The 19975-nt window shown below is 37.4% G+C and overlaps 2 protein-coding genes across 3 annotated transcripts; both read left to right on the top strand.

The window, feature by feature from the left end:
* Positions 1-5683: 5683 nt before the first annotated feature.
* Positions 5684-14393, top strand: LOC306860806 (cysteine and glycine-rich protein 1-like). Its single transcript, XM_079402740.1, has 7 exons — positions 5684-5964; positions 8483-8592; positions 9273-9441; positions 9847-9976; positions 10104-10197; positions 11409-13309; positions 14321-14393. Exons 2-6 carry the CDS (start codon positions 8484-8486, stop codon positions 11483-11485), a joined length of 579 nt encoding a protein of 192 aa, XP_079258866.1. The 5' UTR covers positions 5684-5964; position 8483; the 3' UTR covers positions 11486-13309; positions 14321-14393.
* Positions 14394-16912: 2519 nt separating this feature from the next.
* Positions 16913-19459, top strand: LOC306860664 (pleckstrin homology-like domain family A member 3). Of its 2 annotated transcripts, none has more exons than XM_079402473.1 (2): positions 16913-17678; positions 18636-19459. In XM_079402473.1, the coding sequence occupies exon 1, from the start codon at positions 17293-17295 to the stop codon at positions 17674-17676; it is 384 nt and encodes a 127-aa protein (XP_079258599.1). In that variant the 5' UTR covers positions 16913-17292; the 3' UTR covers positions 17677-17678; positions 18636-19459. The 2 variants fall into 2 exon arrangements, with proteins under 2 accessions (XP_079258599.1, XP_079258600.1); XM_079402474.1 differs by having other exon boundaries at positions 16932-17617.
* The last annotated feature ends 516 nt before the right edge of the window (positions 19460-19975 follow it).

Raw genomic sequence — 19975 nt, 5'->3', positions numbered from 1 at the left:
CGCCGCCACAATGGTGAGCCTGTGCCAGTGTCACCCCGGGCCTTTGTAAGGAGCCCCCGCTTCGTTTTACAGCGCGCTAATGATGCAGCGAACACGGCCATCTGTGTGCAGGGGGCCTTTTCTGAGCACACACAAATGAGCAGATAACACGAGAGAGACAGACAGATTAAGGAGGCAGAACAAAGCAAAGTTGGTATGAGATGATTATACGGTTCTTTGTCGAGCCCTTTTAATTGTTTTGGAAGGATAATGCAAATTACATGCAAATAAGGCAAGGATTGACTGAAGGAAATGAAATGGGATTTTTGTAATAAGGGGATTTCACACAAACACTGACTCATATTTGAAAGTGTAATTCAAATAAATTGAATGATTCAGACATTTTTTCACACAGCCTTCCTTACGATGCAAATCTCAGACCATATGCCAAATTGATGCACGATAATCATCAACAGGGATTACAATTTTAAATTCTGTCATCATTTACTCACCATCAAGTGAAAGAAGATATTTTGAAGAATGTTGGTGCCGTGGTAACAAACAGTTTCTGGTAGCCATTTGTAGTAGTGAGTGGGGCGGGGCCGAGAGCCGTGGGAGCGGAACGAGGCCGGTGGAGTTAATGATAATGAGCGACACCTGCGCCACTCACCGGTCTCCAGTCCCACGGAGGAGCTCCGGAAGGATAAAGTGTGTGGATAAAGGAAGACGAGAGAGGACCAGGCCTGGACTTTATTTTGTGCTTTGTGTGCGGCAGTCGTCTGTGAGGGGCTGCCGCTTTACTTTTGTGTTTGTTTATTTTTATTATTAAATCTTTAAATGTTTGCCGGTTCCCGCCTCCTTCTTCCCGATCTACGAACTTTTGTTACACCATTGTCTTCAATAGTATTTTTTTTTCCATACTATCAAGTCAATTTAGACCAGAAACTGTTTTGTTACCAACATTCTTCAAAATTTTTTTTTGTGCTCAACAGAAAAAAAAAGGTGAATAATGATGACAGAATTTACATTTTGGGGTGAACTATCCCTTTAAGAATCATTTTCTTCTCAGGATTAATATACTTGGGCTCTGTTCATATGCAATTGTGGACAATCACACGAGGTTCAGGGTAAAGCAGGCCACAGCTGTGGTAATACACATCATTTTTTTTTTAATTACATGTAGCCTACTTCATGAGCGCAAAAATAGTATGTTGTATATAGTATGAATGTGAGTAGTATGAATGTAATCTGGACGTATTATATTCACCATCTTGTCATTGTCACATGACCTAATTCTCTCCCGTGGCATACAGACATACTTTTTTGTCACATGTTTTTCGCCTACTATATAACCCGAATTCTGGAAATGTTGGAACGTTTGAATAAAATTAAAACTAAAAGACTTTCAAATCACATAAGTCAATATTTTATTCACAGTAGAACATAGATAACATAACAAATGTTTAAACTGAGACATTTTACAATTTTATGCACAAAATGAGTTCATTTCAAATTTGGTGATCTCAAAACAGTTGGAACAGGGTCATGTTTACCATGGTGTAGCATCTCCTCTTCTTTTCAAACAGTGTGAAGACATCTGGGCATCGAGGTTATGACTTTCTGGAGTTTTGGTGTTGGAATTTGGTCCCATTCTTGCCTGATATAGGTTTCCAGTAGCTGAAGAGTTTGTGGTAGTCTTTGACGTATTTTTCATTTAATGATGCGCCAAATGTTCTCTATAGGTGAAAGATCTGGACTGCAGGCAGGCCAATTCAGCACCCAGACTCTTCTATTACGAAGTCATGCTGTTGTAATTGCTGCAGTATTTGGTTTTGCATTGTCCTGCTGAAATACACGTCGTCTGGAGGGGAGCATATGTTTTTCTATATATACCTTTCAGCATTCATAGTGCCTTCCAAAGCATGCAAGCTGCCCATACCGTATGCACTTATGCACCCCCATACCATCAGAGATGCTGGCTTTTGAACTGAATGCTGATAACACACTGGAAGGTCTCCCTCCTCTTTAGCCTGGAGGGCACAGCGTCCAACAAGAATGTCAAATTTGGACTCGTCTGACCATAGAACACTTTTCCACTTTGAAACAATCCATTTTAAATGAGCCTTGGCCAACAGGACACGACGGCGCTTCTGGACCATGTTCACATATGACTTCCTTTTTGCATGATATAGCTTTAGTTGGCATCTGCAGATGGCACGGTGGACTGTGTTTACCGACAGTGGTTTCTGGAAGTATTCCTGGGCCCATTTAGTAATGTCAATGACAGAATCATGCAGATAAGTGATGCAGTGTCATCTGAGGGCCTGAAGACCACGTGCATCCAACAAAGGTCTTCGGCCTTGTCCCTTACGCACAGAGATTTATCCAGTTTCTCTAAATCTTTTGATGATGTTATGCACTGTAGATTATGAGATTTGCAAAGCCTTTGCAATTTGACGTTGAGGAACTTTGTTCTTAAAGTATTCCACAATCTTTTTACACACTCTTTCACAGATTGGAGAGCCTCTGTCCATCTTTACTCCTGAGAGACTCTGCCTCTCTAAAACATCCCTTTTATAGCTAATCATGTTACAGACCTGATGTCAATGAACTTAATTAGTTGCTAGATGTTCTCCCAGCTGAATCTTTTCAAAATGTCTTTTTCAGCCCTTTGTTGCCCCTGTGCCAACTTTTTTGAGACCTGTAGCAGGCATCAAATTTGAAATGAGCTCATTTAGTGGATAAAAGTGTCAAATTTATCAGTTTAAACATTTTTTTATGTTCTCTATGTTCTATTGTGAATAAAATATTGGTTTATATTAATTTGAAAGTATTTTAGTTTTCATTTCATTCAAATTAAAAAATAAAAACTCCCAACATTTCCGGAATTCGGGTTGTAGTAGGGAAATATGCCATTTTGGATGCTACCTTAGACTTTCTGATGTTTGTTTTATGGAAGAAAGAAAGTCATGTAGGTTTGACACATCAGGCTGTCAGGGAGTTGAGAATCCATCTGCATACCTGGAACAGATCCAGGAAAACAGTAAAAACAGTGCAACAATGTCCAAAATGCTACAGCTACAGGTGAAGATAGTGAGCATTTGCTGGGCCAGAGTCAGAGACGATATGACATTTTCCTCAGCTTTCACATCCATGATTTGTCAGCTGGTCAAATCACAAATTGATACAAGCTTGATATAATTTCTAAATTATTAATCTTATACAGAGGGGCATAACGATAAACTGCTACTGTGTCCGTTTCTCAAAATTATTCATGTGATGCCACAAGATGGCGCCAGCGAGCGTTATAAACATGACTTGAGTGGAATCATGACAACATAACCACCAAACGGAGTTTAGTTGTAAAGTACAACTAATATGTAATATTTGCAATTTAATGTGAGTTTTAGTCAATCTCCAGGTCACAGTCCTCAGATTTTGCAAACAAATGACCTCTCTAAAGCTACATAAATCTATTTTCCTATAGATCTCTTGGACAAATACACAACGAGGAGAGAAAGAAATTATTAAATCGGGACCCAGACTTCAGGAGCCAGCTGTCATTTCTGGCCTACAGTAGCTATTACATGAAAACATATGGGCCAAATTTTCACCATTTGTTTTGCCCTGTAACTGGAGGCAATTATGGAAATGTTTTTGTGTTTAACATTTGGTTTAAAAACTAAAATGTTAGTTGCTAAAATCAAGCAAATAACTCTATAATATATTTGACAATATGTTATTGATTTGCTGGTACTAACACTCATTTGAACACCTATGTTCAAAATACCCATACCTTATAAAAATGAAGACAAATCTGCCTTTACTAGGTATAGGTGTCTGTTGTAAACTACAGTGTATGTTTTTAATAAATGACTGTTCTGAAGTTCCTTTTTGCTGTGGCCTTGAACATTTCAGCCAAATAAACTTTCAGTTATTATCTGAAACTGTACTTTGCTTTCACTGGAGCTAATAGCCCCTTCAAAAGCGGTCCCGCTCGCTACAGTAGATCATTCTAACACTGTAATTATCCTGGTACAGGAAGAGATTTATTTTAGAGATTTTTTACTCTGACAACAGCAGTGCCTGATGGGATATTTAATCACCCCGAAGAACAGTAGTACATTTCCCATATGCTCGTGGCATTTCCAGACCCACCCAAGCAATATAAAATATGAAGGTCAGAGCTGCTTCGTTGGTTTTTAGCAGCTTGTCTCCATCTGTTCATGTAAATGAACTATAAAATAACGGACTGTACATTGTCAGCAAGGTCACTTAACAAAAATCTTGACAGCACAAGTTCACAATTAAGCACAAGTCCATTCCTCCATAAATATAAAGTCAATAAATATACTATAGAATCTACAGTTAGCCTACTATTAAATATTTTATACACACTACATCAAAAGTTTGGGGTCAGTAAGATTTTTTAATGTTTTTAAAAGAAGTCTCTTATGCTGAAGGCTGCATTCAGTTGATGAAGAATACAGTAAAAACTGTAATATTATGAAATTAATTTAATTTCTTAATGTTGTCAAAGCGGAATTTTCAGCATCATTACTCCAGTCTTCAGTGTCACGATCCTTCAGAAATTATTCTAATATGCTGATGTGCTGTTCTGTCGTTTAATATTTCTGTGGAAAGTGTGATGCATTTTTAGGATTCTTTGATGAATAGAAAGTTCAAAAGAACACAATTTATTTGAAATATAAATCATTATACTTTTTTGTAACATTAGAATTATCTTTACTGTCACTTTTGATCAATTTAATGTGTCTGTTCTAAAAATATATATATATATATATATATTTCCCTCAATGAACTCCTAATCTGCTCTTTATTGATAATAAGTAAGGTTGTTTTTATAGTGGTTATGCTTGGATATTCAGTGTCGAGGGTACTGCATTACAAGTAATGTGAGTTATGTAATCAGATTACTTTTTTCAAGTAAAGGAATGCATTACTTTTAAATTTACAATATCTAAGTTACTTTTTCAAATAAGTAATGCCAATTACTATGTTTTCTCATTTACTCAGTGACAGCTCTCCTGTCCCCATGTTGAGAGGAATTGGGAGTGTGTGCAGAGGCACAAGCAATTCCTTCAGTCGTAGGCCTATTCATATCACTTTTGGTGTGAAAGGGCCTTTACAGTTGCCAAACATATAGAATAAAAAAAAAAATAAGCAAGCCCAGCCCAGGTGACAAAAAGTAATGCAAAAGTAACACAATGCATTACTTTCTGTAAAGATTAAGTAATGTAATTACTTGCTTAATAAGTTACTTTTTCATGAAGTAACATAGTATTTTAATGCATTACTTTTAAAATGCTGTAAGTCAGTGGTCTCAAACTCAATTCCTGGATGGCCTCAACTCTGCAGAGTTTAGCTCCAAATCACACCTGCATGAAGACCTTGATTATCTGGATCAGGTGTGTTTGATTAGGGTTGGAGCTAAACTGTGCAGAGCTGTGGCCCTCCAGGAATTGAGTTTAAAACCAATGCTGTAGGTATTGGGTAGGTTAAGCGGTTTAGAATATGGTTGTGCAGAACGTGCAGAGTTTTTTTTTTTTATTGCTGTATATTTCCACATAAGGTCAGTTCCCTGAGGTATGAAAGAACAAAGTCAGTAAACATTGACTTGTTGCACTGTATTATTGTTTGAAGTTTCTTGATTTTTTTTAGTAGTTGTTTCTTGATGTTTCAGGCCGTGTTCAGCATCAGTGAGCGTCAGAGGAGGGGGCGTCAGTGAGCAAACACACAACAAGGTCGTGAGGTAGTGCTGTTCCTTTAACATTTCACCACAGCACATAGTTTGACTCACTTCCGTCACTGCCTCACCCCACAGCTCCTGCGCTGAAGTTTGACACAGAACCCTCCACCGTTACACGTGTAAGGACTGGAGAATCTGTTCTCATTCCCACAGTCTGCTGGACTTTGGCTGCTGACTTTTCTGTCCATATCCACACACCGAGAAGATCATTTCAGGTAAGAAGCTCTTCACACTGTTGGATTTTGTCCCCTACACACTTTCTGCTTCTCCTGCGTAATGGCTTTGCAAGCTTGTGTGCAGCTCATAAGACTGAAACAGTTTCTCAGTTTTTGTTTTCTTGGAATTCTTTCCTCCTCATCAGACTTTCTTGATTTTATTCAGTTGACTAAATTCTTGGCCTTTATAGAGAAGCAACAAGTTAAATTATTCCCTTTCACAGTTACAAACTACTAAGATTTTTTGATCTAGAATCAGGAATGTGACTTGTCTAGTCTTGTTTTCTAATAACTGGACTCAATTTTTTTTTTTTTTTTTTTTTTTTTTTTTTTTTGAGGTGTGTAGTTGTGAGGTTTTTTTTGGTTCGTGTTTGTGGAACTGGGTGAGCTTGAAGACACACACACACACACACATATATACATATACACATACATACATATGTGTGTCATATAGTCCATGTAGAAATGAGACTAATGCAGCATGGTGTATTTGTAGGATGACTAAAAATTCTGATGTCACAGGAAGAATTCTCAAGAATTCTGATGTCACAGGAAGTGAAGTAGATCTAATCCGACCACTGCCTAAAACAATTTCACAGTATTATCATAATACAGTCTAATGTCCTTAAGTCTAGCTATGAACCTATCAAACTTTTCATGACCTTCTGTGGCACCATCAGAGAAGCATGTGTTTGCGACAGAAGCATAACGGGCTTGTGTATATAGTACAGAACGTTATCAGCATGTGTGGCTGTGTGCCGAGTCATGTCATTTCCTCACATCCTTGACAACCCCACATGTTTGGAGTCCGGGGCCAGAGTTAAGTGTTTAGACTGGAGACAGCAGAACTATGCAGGAATGTCTCGATTACAACCAACCATCCCTATTATGGAATAAAATCAATGAGATATTTCCCAGTAATTAAAGCAGATCAGACCGCATGATTCACTGTCAAATGTATAGGCGTAAAAGAATGTACAACCCTAAACCCACACTGGGTCAAAAAACTAAAAATGCAGCAACATATTTTTTTTTTTTTTCACTGTTACAAAAAATCCAACTTTTGAGAAAAAAACAAAAAGTCAGTTAAATTTGTGAACTGAACAAAAATACTCTAAACATGTCGCTTGCAAAAGTTGTTTCGTTTACTTAGCTACTCAAGTATTTGTTCACAACACATTCAAATGTTCTGCCAACTTTTCAAATTGAGTCTTCTGAATTTTACATTGAACAACATGGCACAAGTTCCCAGCATGCATTGCAGCTTGAAAAAATTGTTAGTTATTCAAATATTATTGTTTTACATTTTAACTGGCTTCATTTCTGCTGCTGTTGTCACTGTCAGTTAGCTGTCGTGTGGATCAGAGTGCATATTTTTACTGATTTAACATTTGTTGTTCCTCACCATGGCATCTCATTGCTATCTCTGGTTTTAATATATTTGTCTAGCAGCATAATTAGTTGCCTTTGGTTAAAAGAGGCAAATATTTTCCATGTTATGTAGTGGACTTTGAAAATGACTCCATGAAAGAGGATTGTTTAAAAAAAAAAAAAACGATTAGCATTGCTAAATGCTAAAAAATCTTTGGTTGATCTGACAGATCTTTTAAGACTCAGACTGACTTTTATTCATTAGATGAACTAAAGAATTTTTTTTTTTTTTTTTTTTTTTTTTTTTTCCCCCACTGTTTTTGTTTTATTTTGTCTCAATGCAGATTCTGGACAAAAAAAAATAAATAAATAAATATATATATATATACACACACACAAAACTGACTCCTGTTTGTGTCTCGGTACAGGTTATGGACACAACCAAAACAACAGATTCCTATTTTGTTTTATGTCTCACTCTTAATGCAGGTCATGGACAAATGGACCAACAAATAAATAAAAATCCTGTGTTCTACATCTGTCTCAATTCATATCCCGGACACCGCAAAACAACTGATTTCTATTTTGTTTCGTTTTTGTGTTGCAGCCTTAATGCAGGATATGGACAGGACTTTTTTTATTATTATTGTTTATTTAAGGTCAGATCAAATTAATTCCGGCTGACTGGAGATGCATTGCAATGTTAGTCTACTGAAGCGGGAGGCATATTTAGAAAAGGGAATTCGGAAACTTGTCAAGCAGTGAAGTTCAAGTTTCAGGCCTACTCTGGAATCACAACAACTATGTGCTTTTGAAAGTCCAAATGTGCTTTTACATCAGAACCGCCTAGTTTCAGATTTCAGACATGCATTCTTTAATAACCTCAATGCCTTTTTTGGTATTGCATTTCTCTTGTGGTATGTCATCACTTTTGTAAAGTTCTCATTTTTCTTTGCTAACTACAGTATAATTACACGTACGCATATAGTATTTACAGAACTTCAGGTCTTCTTATTGACTACACTTACACATTTTCTGGATTTGAAACTGTATCATTTTGAATTGTGGGAATCACTTGGATGTCCCCAAAAATGAATGAATTAATATAGAGACGTGACCTGAAATCACCTGTGTGCGTGTGTTACAGGATGCCTCTTGGGGGTGGAAACAAATGTGGCTGCTGCCAGAAAACGGTGTATTTTGCAGAGGAAGTGCAGTGTGAAGGGCGAAGCTTCCACAGATCCTGCTTCCTGTGCAGTAAGTCCTGTTCATTTTCCTGTGCTGTCCAGTGCCATGAGTACATAGTATCAGTAGTTCAGCTGGTTTACCAAGGGTGAGACTCTTTCTGATGAATAAAGATTAATATAATTTGATAAACTACTTCTAATTATGACTAGTTAATGACAGATGGTATATAAATTGGTTCACAGTCATAGTTCAGGTGGTAACATCAGTTATTTATTTATTTTTTTGTCTAGACTGTTCTCTGGCGCTCTCTTCTGGTTGTCTCTATAAATCACTTATGAAATGTAATATTACCTTGCTTTGGGCCCTCAAAGTATCAGACAGACTGTCTGCAGGAAAAAATAAATAAATCAAAGCACCTTTAATGAAAAATTGAACGCAGAACCCTACTGAGGTGTTCCTCTAGTCTAGACATACAAGAACTTATGATCACAAACTGCAAAACACAGTCGAGTTCATTGATATAACAATACTATTTCTAATATTAAAGAGACTGTATATCTTTCAAACATAGATATATTATGATATCCTCCACTCGCCACACTTTCCGACATCTACATTGGTTAAAACAACAGGTTTGCTTTGGTAACCTGGTTACTTTCATTGTTTTTGAAATCTCGAAGCTGAAGGTCACTGCAGAACACTTCTTTTTCTATGTAGCTTATCATATTCACCCATCTTTCTCATTTCAGTGGTGTGCAGGAAAAATCTAGACAGCACTACTGTAGCCGTCCATGAGAATGAGATCTACTGCAAAGCCTGTTATGGCAAAAAATACGGGCCCAAAGGCTACGGCTATGGCGCTGGCGCAGGAACTCTGAGCATGGACAAAGGAGAGTCACTGGGAATTAAACATGTGGAGTAAGAATACACTTAATTTGAATTTTGATTCTTAAATATTGCTTAGATTGAATTTTTTCAGCATCTATTCTCACAATATTAGACTTTGGCTGTCAGCATAATGTATACTTTATAGCCTATTCTGGCCAACACTTACATGGAAAGTAACCATTTTATCAAGCTATAAAGCAACCAACTATAGTTTCCACTTTCATTTTACGGAAAAGAGCAGCATGGACATTTATCAAAAGGACTTATTTTGTGTTCCACAGGAGAAAGGATGTCAAACAGATTTTATGATTGCAGTATATACATTTTGGGGAAAATATTCCTTTTAAAGTTTTATTGGCATGAATCTTGCAAACTATGGCCAATCTGGTGGCTGTTCAGTATCTGAGTCTTGTTTTGTGTGTCTTCTGATTGCAGGCCTCAAGAACACCAGCCAACCAATAACCCCAACACATCCAAGTTTGCTCAGAAGTTAGGCGGCTCTGATGTTTGTCCACGGTGTAGCAAGGCCGTCTACGCAGCTGAAAAAGTCATAGGGGCAGGAAATGTAAGCCAAAAGCAGAAATGACAGGAGGAAATGCTGTCATGATGCACCAAAATTAACTAAGCCACCAGTTATGGTTCTGCAAGCTCTTGATGTGCTCTTCATTGAGCGACTGTGGTCTTCTCTGCAGGCATGGCACAGGGGTTGTTTCCGATGTGCAAAGTGCGGCAAGGGGCTGGAATCTACAACTTTAGCCGACAAGGATGGAGAAATCTTCTGCAAAGGCAGAGTATCCAATATATATTATTATTATTATTTTTTTTTTTTTTGTGACTTCATGTCGAGCAACCACCTAGAAAATGTTAGAAATGATAAAGCAGCTAGGGCTAGGTTAACAATATTAATTGATTTGAGTCAAGCTTCGCTTTCATGAACCAATATCAAATCCAAAATCCCAAGATTCAATGCTATGCATGAACAAAACTTGCCTTAACATCACTGTCAGCATACCTCCCATCCAATAATTTTAAAAAGCTTTGAGATGTTACTTTTGATATGAAAAATCCACTTTAAAAATGTCAATTGTATCACCTATGGTTAAAAATTGTTATGGTTTTAATGTAAACTGTCTCTGTGGTTCTCTACTGGGAATTTATCACCTCCTATTGGTGGCCTGTTAAAACCACTAAATCCTAATGGAATATGGTCCAAAATGCACTACTGGAGAGGGTTGCCATGTCTGAGTAACAAAACCACCCCCAAAGGCCAATCAAAAATAGGCACAAAAAAGCCCAACGACCCTATCCAAATATTAAAACTCAATTTATGCATCATGCCAAATCTTTACACCCTGGGGGGAACCCACAGCAACAAGTTACAAGCAGTCCAATTCGGCAGGAAAACTAACTTGCCAATCCTGCTATTGGAACCCATTAGGTAATGGTTTAAATTGTTAAATTGATGGTTTGCAGTGTTTCCACAACAAATCCCATTACAAACCATTTGAACGTCTGTCAAGGTTTCTATTTATTCATTCATCCATCCAGCAGGGAGTGGTTTAACCACAGAAAGGCCTCAATAAAAAAGCTTGAAAATTAATATGGCATGTAACATTATAGTTACCTCAGGAAAGCCATCCAATGTCCATAACTCAACAATTAACTCTAGAGAGGAGTATTTTGCTAAATATATGCAGTATATTACATACTCAATATATTTTTACTTTGAAAAGCCACCATTTAAATGTTTATATTTCAACAATGAATTTGAGTCCTCTAGAAAAAGTGACATGTACTGTCCCTGATTTAGATCCAAAACACATTGAATCAGCTCAAATCAAGAGTTTATGAATCTGTGAAATCTTTGTCAATCATAACAGCAGTGCCCTGGAAACCACCTAAAACTATTTTGGCAAGATTTGCACCACCACCACTCATTTTCTGCATAATTTGCATTGTCATGATGCCGTATTAACTTCTCTTTGTACTGTACACAGGTTGCTATGCCAAGAACTTTGGACCAAAGGGCTTTGGATACGGTCAAGGTGCTGGAGCGCTGTCACACACTCAATAGATCAGCATGACACAACTTACCCCACATTCCCCCATTCTTAAGCATCTGTAGAAACGCCTAAACACCTCCTGCTCGCATACATGAGCAGGTGTGAGTGAGTTCATGTCCGTGTCTTCAAAATGGAAACCGGTGTCAGTCAAGAAGGAAACCAGAGTCCAGATGCTTCCGTCTAAATCTTACACGCGACACATTCCACATTTCAACACATTCCACAAGACATGCCATTGTCTTAAACCCAAAAACATCTCTTCTTTAACTCTTGAACACTGCCAAATGCTTGGAAGAACGTCAAGTATGTAAACTAAACATGGGATTAAGACCTAATCTGCTCACCTAAAATGATCACTTGAGTTTGCACAGGTTTAGTGGAACCTGAGCTGTGCTGTTGTGTCTGTATTCCTCTGCTTAAACGTACTGTCTGTTCTCAATTTGATCTGCATTCCAGTTTACTAGTTAACCACATGCTTATTTGAGCTTTAATCACTGTAAAGAATGTTTTCTTCTGCATGAATGAGTCACAAATACTCCCTGGTTTAAGATGCACTTAATTTATTTCACTATCAATGGACAAATATTCCACATATGCCTGCTGCACATACTTTAAAAAGATGGTTAGAAGTAAATGTACAAATATGCACATTTGTGGTGTCTGTCTTTTTGTCCATTTAAAGTGAATATTATAGTAATAGAGATATTCATGTATATAAAATGAATGTGGCTTGCAAGTAAGCAGAGGTAGTTTCAGTATGTATTTCTTTGAAATTTGTCTTGATATCACGCCTATAGCCCACATCCCGTTCTGTGGCATTTCAATCGACACTTTCAATTTGACATTTTAATAACAAATACCAATTTAGTTGCTATTTATGGTGCCACATATTGGAAGAAAAATTAACAGATGGTATTTTTTTTTTTTTTTAATCATTGGATGATGTACAATACCATTAAAAAGTTAGGAGTCTGTAAGCTTTGAAAAATATTTTTAAAGCGATATCTGCTCACCAAGGCTGCATTTATTTGATCAAAAATACAGTAATACTATGAAATATTATTGTAACTTAAAATAAGTGTTTTCACTGTGAATATATTGTAAAATGTAATATATTTCAGTGATCAAAGCTGAATTTTCAGCATCGTTACTCCAGTCTTCAGGCGTCACATGATCCTTCAGAAATCATTCTAATATTCTAACATTTCTTCTCAGGGTTTTAAATAGTTGTGCTATGTTTTCAATGTCTTTGATAAATAGACAATTGAATTAAAAAACAGCACTTATTTGATATAAAAATAGTTTTTGTAATATAAAATCTTTAGATCAATTTAATGCATACTTGCTAAATAGATGTATTCATTTATTTTTAAAAATATCTTCCTAACCTAATATCATTGAACCAGAGTTTATATTGTATCATACATATCTACATAACCTATTATTTCATTTATATAGGCCCACTATTTATGAGGCCTTGTTTTTATTTAAATTGACCAAACAATCAACTGGTCAAATTAATTATTGATCTAAATCTCTCATTGTCTACTGATTTGACATGCATCAGCGTTCTCTGCATTTGTTGCATGCGAATGGTCATTTTTAAAGTGAGCATACTCAACTACAATCCTTTCACATAATCTCAATCACATGCTAAGTTCATGACCTAATCATTTTACAATTTTAGAAATGTACACTACATGAGTCACTCTCTTATTGAGTTTCACTGTGACTGAAAGGTGAACTGACACTTTCATTCACGCTGCTTCCTTTTGGGAAGTACCTGATAATCCTTTAAAAAGTCGTAAACATTTAATTGATCGAGAACATTAAAGGTGCCATAGAATGCATTTAATACAGTATTTTAAATTGTTCTCTGATATCTACACAGAAGGTATGTGGCTTAGGTAAGGGCAAAAAATCTCCAGAAACGATTTTACATGTCCATTTACAACCCTAGGATTTCTCCCTAGAATGAAACGGTCTGTTATTGGCTTATTTGGCAGGGTCATGAATAATAATGAGCTCTGCTCTGATTGGCTGTTTCACAGTACGGCTCATCAGCAAGAAGGACGCACAGGGAGGAAAATATATATTTAAATACTTTCTCTCGCAGTTATATCGTCGGGTAATTATACTGTATATAAAACGCGGGCATCAGGGAGCCGTTATTAATATGCGAGGCATTGAAACTGCTTTTGAACGATCCATCGATCGCGTTATAGTTCACTTTCAAGAGACGCAATCACACAAACTATGTTTACATTATGGAGCAACAGTACTTCCCACACATTTCACAAGATCAGATGCTTGTCAGTGGTGCTCAGGATCTGTAAGTCATTCGCCATCATCCTCATCTCTCCTTACTGAGAGTGAAATCGTATGTACTGTAACAGGCTACGGCTAGCAAGGAGCTAACCATGTCCCTTTAGTGGCTCGCGTTATTTGCTTTCTGTGCCTTTCTGAATACAGACACCAACCCATCCCTGCACTTCACATCCCCTGCACAGCCTGGAACATAACATTTATTGTGTTATTTTCGCTGTTGTCCGCGCTTGTTTATTTACAATAACGCTACCTGCAGAGCTTCTGATGGTTCGGCCGGCTTAGAACAAGTGCGGGTTTATGCAAATGTTGGGGGCGTAGTGATCCCGACTGTTGCGTCACAGTCGGTGTTATGTTCTGATTTGCATGTTTTTCAGTGGTCTTTTTTAATCACGAGATTTACATATGAAGGAGAAAACTATGGTGTTTGAGGCTCACTGTATGTCATTTCCATGTACAGAACTGTTATTATTTAAATATGCCAGGGTAAAGACAGTTTTTCATTCTATGGCACCTTTAAGCTCTGATGATTGCATACAGATTGTAACCCTGATTGCTGTATTTGCATAAAACAGTAGATACAATGCACCTTACAAAAACAAACAAAAAACACTCTCAGGTGCCCAAACATTGCATAAAGGGAGTTTCATGTTACACTTTATCATATTTTGTGCATTTATTGCATTATTAGTGTCGTGTGTTATCCTGAAGGTGTTGTGTTGTGTAGGTTACACTCAGCTCTTTGGAAATACAAGGATATTCCTGGATATGCCTGTTTCTATGAACATTATGTGGCCTGCCAAATTTATTATTTTTCATTATATTTATTTATTATTATATTCTAAATAGTTCAATTAGTTTGGCCATCCATTGTATTTCTTCTTCATAACAGATTTGGAGAAATGTATCATTACATCACTTGCTCACCAATGGATCCTCTGCAGTGAATGGGTGCCGTCAAAATGAGAGTCAAACAGCTGATAAAAACATCATAGTAATCCACACAACTCCAGTCCATCTTGTAAAGTGAAAAGCTGCGTGTTTGTAGTAAACAAGTCCATCAAGCCATTTTACTTTTAAACTTTTGCTTCTAATCTGTGCATATTTCTCTTACAATTCAGACGAGATGGTTTTCCACTGCAGAAAACAATAGAAGGCTCGTATTTTAGCCTGAAGCAACGGTTTGAAGGTAAATGGGTTTATTACATGCTGCTTTTCGCTTGAAACTCTCATTCTGACGGCACCCACTCACTACTGAGGATTCATTGGTGAGCGAGTGATACATTATTCCAAACCTATTCCCTTGAAGAAACAAACTCATCTACATCATTTTTGGGTGAACGATTCCAAGCAGATTTAAGTTAAGTACGTTTTTAGATTTAAAAAAATGACAGGATATATATATATCAGTATAGAAGATATTAAATGATTAAAAACTGTTAAAGTGAGCCTCTGTTACAGTTACGCCCCACTACACCTGCTTGCCTAAACTTTTCACCTGATACAGGAAAGTGAAATGAATGGCTGGGATATGATCAATCTGTCAAACATTTCAAACAAAAGTCGCGGTGCTGTGTGGGAGTAACGTTGTTCATGCAAGCTGTCTGCATGTAATTGCTGTTGAGGGAAGGAAAAGAGCCCTGCCAAATCTAGCATTAACATGAACCACCTACACACATTCCATCTGTAAAAGACAGATATGCACATATTTACGAATTATACAGCCATTAAAACATCATAGCGTTAAAATCCTGCTGTAGTTGTGCATTATATTTGTAGCAAATGTGCATGAATGTTCATCACAATTCAAGTACATCTTTGTATTTTCCAGCGATTATGTCAGACTGATGACACTGGTTCCACTAAGAGCAGATGACCTCAATGTATTTATTTAATGTGTGGCATGATACTCTTGAAACAACACAGCATGGACCCTCTGAATTGAGTTTCGAATGCTAAGATGAGTTAAAGATTGTCCGCTAGTGGACAGAATGCACAATAATGTCCTGCAATACAATCTCAGCTATGAAAAGAGCGCCTACTTCTCATGACCAACAGTGACTTTCAAACATGTTCATCATTCCATTTTAGTTGTGTCAGTGAGGACAACACTATCGGATGAATTTCACTTCCTGCTGTTCTCAAGAGTTTGAGACTCAGAAGAAAGCCCTTTCTAATTTGAACAGTAAAAAGACTCTAGTTTTTTTTCAGCAAATCTGTAATGGATTTATTTGATGAGGCATTCAACAACAAAACACAAAATAATAAATAAAGTGATAGCATGTCATTCATTTTTTGTTTTTTTGGACCTTATGCATACAGGCTACTTTTTTCATATTTGCTCACATGATTATTGTATTTGGAAAATATAGTCCATAGGCAAAATACTTAAATTATTTGGGAAAGCACATTCACTCTTAAAAATAAAGGTGTTTCATGATGCCATAGAAGAACCTGTTTGTCTAAATGGTTCCATAAAGAACCTTTAACATCTGAAGAACCTTTCTGTTTCACAAAAGGTTCTTTGTGACGAAAGAAGGTTCCTCAGATTATAAAAAGGTAAGAGATGGTTCTTTAAAGAACCTTTGACTGAACGGTTCTTTGTGGAACCAAAAAATGGTTCTTCTATGGCATCGAGAAACTGAAAAGCACCTTTATTTTTAAGAGTGTATGTCCTGAAATTACATGTTTTGATATCTTCTTTTTACTAGAATTCTAGAAATTAAAGGATTCTTTTTCATGTCTTATGGAGAATTTTTGTTTGTTTGTTTTTTAAGATCAAAAAGATCTAGTTTTAATTTTGTGTTGCACTGGGATCTTATATATATATAAAAAACATTATCAGGATCCTTTGGTTCTAAATTATGACCAGTTCTATAAAAAAAGCGTTTTGACTGAAGGACTAATATAATAACAGCAGTGAGACGTTAAGTGTCCCGTCAAAGTGATTAAGTGGAATAAAAGAAAGGCCCTTCACAGAAAAGCCTTCTGAAGTAAAGATGTCAGGACATGAATGGACGCACAAGCTAATGTTTATCAGGCAGCAGCAGCAGCAGCATTCCAGAGGGCAGTTAAAGTAGGACTGATCCCCATGACGTCACGATGGGGTGGGGGGTGGGAGCCTTCAGAAACACGAGAAGAGCCGCTTTCAGAGGAGCAAGTACCAACATGCCCGGATTAAGGGACTTTCAAGTAGATTGTAACAATATATAAAAGTCGGAAATGGATCTTTAGCCACTGAGGAGTCTGGAGGCAATGCAGCGACGATGCGTAAAAACCAGGAACGGGTTCTTTAGAGGGATCATTTTTCAGCAGAAACCTTTAAAGTTGAGCGAAACGAAATAAATGAAGGCGTTTTATACTGTATGTAGTGGGCGCACAGCGGTTACGCGCGTTGGCTGTTCGGTCTTTAACGCTGCGCGTAAACAGCAGCGAACGCTTCGCCGATTCTAATCAACGTTTGTTTTTGGTTTCACACCAACCTTCATTCAGAATGAACCAGTGCAAAGTCATGAAGGATGGCTATCTGGAGAAGAGGAGCAATGGACTTCTGCAGCTGTGGAAGAAGAAGCGTTGCGTTCTGACAGAGGACGGACTCCGGCTGTATGACTGTAAAGGCGAGAGCAGTAAAGAGATGCGCTTCGAGGAGATGACCACGCTGGACTGCGTGGAGTATAAACGGGGTCTGGTGTACTTCACCATCGTGATGAACGGAGGGAAGGAGACTGACTTCAGGTGCCAGCAGGAGGGAACGGCGTGGAACGCGGAGATCGCGCTCGCGCTGGTGCGCTTCAAAAACCGCGTCGCCGTTCAGACCGGTAGGAACAGACATTTGTCACATCTGGGCAGCTGCGGCGAGGGAGACGTCGAGCTTTGAGGGTAAAGTCAGCTGATTTTGATGCTGATCAGCGTTTGTTCTGGAAGGGCTGCTTGTGTGCTCCTAGCATGGAGAAGCGTTCACGCGTTCTCCAATTATCCCGAATAACATCTGCTATTCATTTACTGGATTGAGCTCTATGAAAGACCGCTGTGTCCGGTCTGACACACGGAAAATCATGACTAAATATTCCTTTATAGTCTTAAGAGGCTTTACTAAAGGTTTTTTTTTTGTTGTTGCATGGAATAGCTGCCCGAGTCCCAAAAAAGATACAAATTTCCAATTGGAATTTTGATGATAAATCATTTGGAACCAATTCTAAAGGATCGTATTGGGAATTTGCTTAAAATTCCAATATGTCATAAAACAAAAGTATTGCAAACATATTTTCTCTAACAGGAAAACTACTCATATGGAACATTAAATTGAATTAAAAAATATATATAAATACAATAAAATAAAAAAATAAAAAAACTCACAAAGTGATTGTCCTGCAATTAATTCAAATCAAAAGGGTCTGATTTGAAAAAAAAAATCTAAAGCACATACACTATTAATAAATGTGTTATTCAATAGGATGTTTTAAAGTTATTATTTGATTCCATTAGTGTCATTTGGTTCCAGATTTTATTAGAAAATTCAAAAGACATTTTGTACCCATTCTTTAAAAATTTAAAAGGCATTCATTTTTGATCAGCTCCCACGCATAAAGCAAAAGAAATTGAATAAAGCTGAATCAAACATGAAATCAAACCAGATATTAGATCTTCTTTGCTGTAAAATTAATTTGAAATCATGCATTACAAATACACACAATTTGGATAGCCAGAATTAGATTTTACGCCATTTGTGCATGGAAAAAAAAATATGAATAAAAAATGTATTTAACTGGATGCATCTGTAATTCCTTCCACATCTCATATGCTCCACTAATGCAGTATAACTGTTGTATCCCCCAGATTTCTCAACCTAGACACAAGACTGCATCCAAAAGAGAGAGAAACTGTGGACAGGAAAGTGAAGGCAGGAGCCCAATGTTAAGAAAACACCTGATGAAAAACTTTAAAACTCACATATTTCTTTTCTTTTGTGCTTCCACCATTTTTCAAAGTGACACATTTTGGCGTGCTCACAGACACAGCGGATGGATTTGTACATGTGGGTGTTAAGCCATGGATGTTTTGTACACAGTGGAGTTTTTCCATGCACTTTTATTTCAGAAGTCAACAGCAACAGAGACCCAATGGATTGCTCTTCACCATAATTCAGTGCTAAGTTCACTCCTCACAATGCCAGAGTGGATTTTGGCATGGACTTTACACTTTTAAGAGACACATTTACCTCATGCTAAACGGAGGACTTACACTCAGTATTATAAGTGAAAGCATGATGCTGCTTTAGGAGACATTAACCATAGATGAAGTATGACTCACAGCTGCACTGTTTAACATTTCATAAGTATTTGAACAGCGAATCTGGATTCATTCACTTGTAAAGGTTTTCAACCGCACACAAAGCACGGCAGGAAGACCAGACTGCTGTTCCTTGGAATGTATCCCGACTGGACGGAAAACTTGATGGATGTGTTTTTATTTTATTTCCCATTGGGCAATACTACAATTTTCTCCATATTCTGCCGAGCGGTTGCCAAAATTAGAACATAATCATCTGCATTGTGATGGTTAAAAAAGATTATAGAGGAAATGCATTCTGCACAAAGCTCATTATGTCATTAGATACACATTGTCCAAATAAAAAGAAGGATTTTGTGGCTTTGTAAGACATATCGGTGTGAATCTCTCTTAATTAGTTTTTCGAGGCCTGTGGCAACAGCAGGATTTTTAATGGTAATTAGAAGCAGTGTTTCAGCTCTCAGTTGCTTTCTCGACTCTCAACCTCAAGTGTCTCTGCGGCACATGCCCAGACAATGGCCTCACTGACTAATAATGTCCCGCCTTGCCTTCTTTCCCCAGCTGTCAGTTTCACAAAAAGGCCATCAAAGAAGTTGTCAAACAGGGCTTTTTCTTCAGGATGAATATGTTTTGCTATTGTGCAGTAATCTGTGGAAGTTAAGTGCTGCACGGCTGCATTAACAAACTGAGGCGTGGAGGGAAGTGTAGTATTAATCTCAAACATGCCATAACCGGTTTGTTATCTTAATAAATCTCAAAATTAAATGACAGACCGTGAAAGATCTGTTCAAAGTTGCTGAGAATCTGATGAAATCCTCACAGGTATTTCTTAACTGAGGGGTCACGACCCAGAAATGACGTGCGGGTCAGATCTGATTGCGAAAAAA

The sequence above is a fragment of the Barbus barbus genome (assembly GCF_936440315.1).
Source record: "Barbus barbus genome assembly, chromosome: 41".
Classification (NCBI taxonomy): domain Eukaryota; kingdom Metazoa; phylum Chordata; class Actinopteri; order Cypriniformes; family Cyprinidae; genus Barbus; species Barbus barbus.
Note: the sequence above shows the minus strand (reverse complement) of the source record. Positions and strands in the feature narration are given on the sequence as shown.

Coding starts and splice junctions, on each gene's coding strand:
- LOC306860806 (XM_079402740.1), top strand. CDS start 8,484: ATGCCTCTTGGGGGTGGAAACAAATGTGGCTGCTGCCAGAAAACGGTG. Junction 9,977..10,103: donor AAGTCATAGGGGCAGGAAAT/GTAAGCCAAAAG, acceptor TCTTCTCTGCAG/GCATGGCACAGGGGTTGTTT. Junction 10,198..11,408: donor TGGAGAAATCTTCTGCAAAG/GCAGAGTATCCA, acceptor TACTGTACACAG/GTTGCTATGCCAAGAACTTT.
- LOC306860664 (XM_079402473.1), top strand. CDS start 17,293: ATGAACCAGTGCAAAGTCATGAAGGATGGCTATCTGGAGAAGAGGAGC.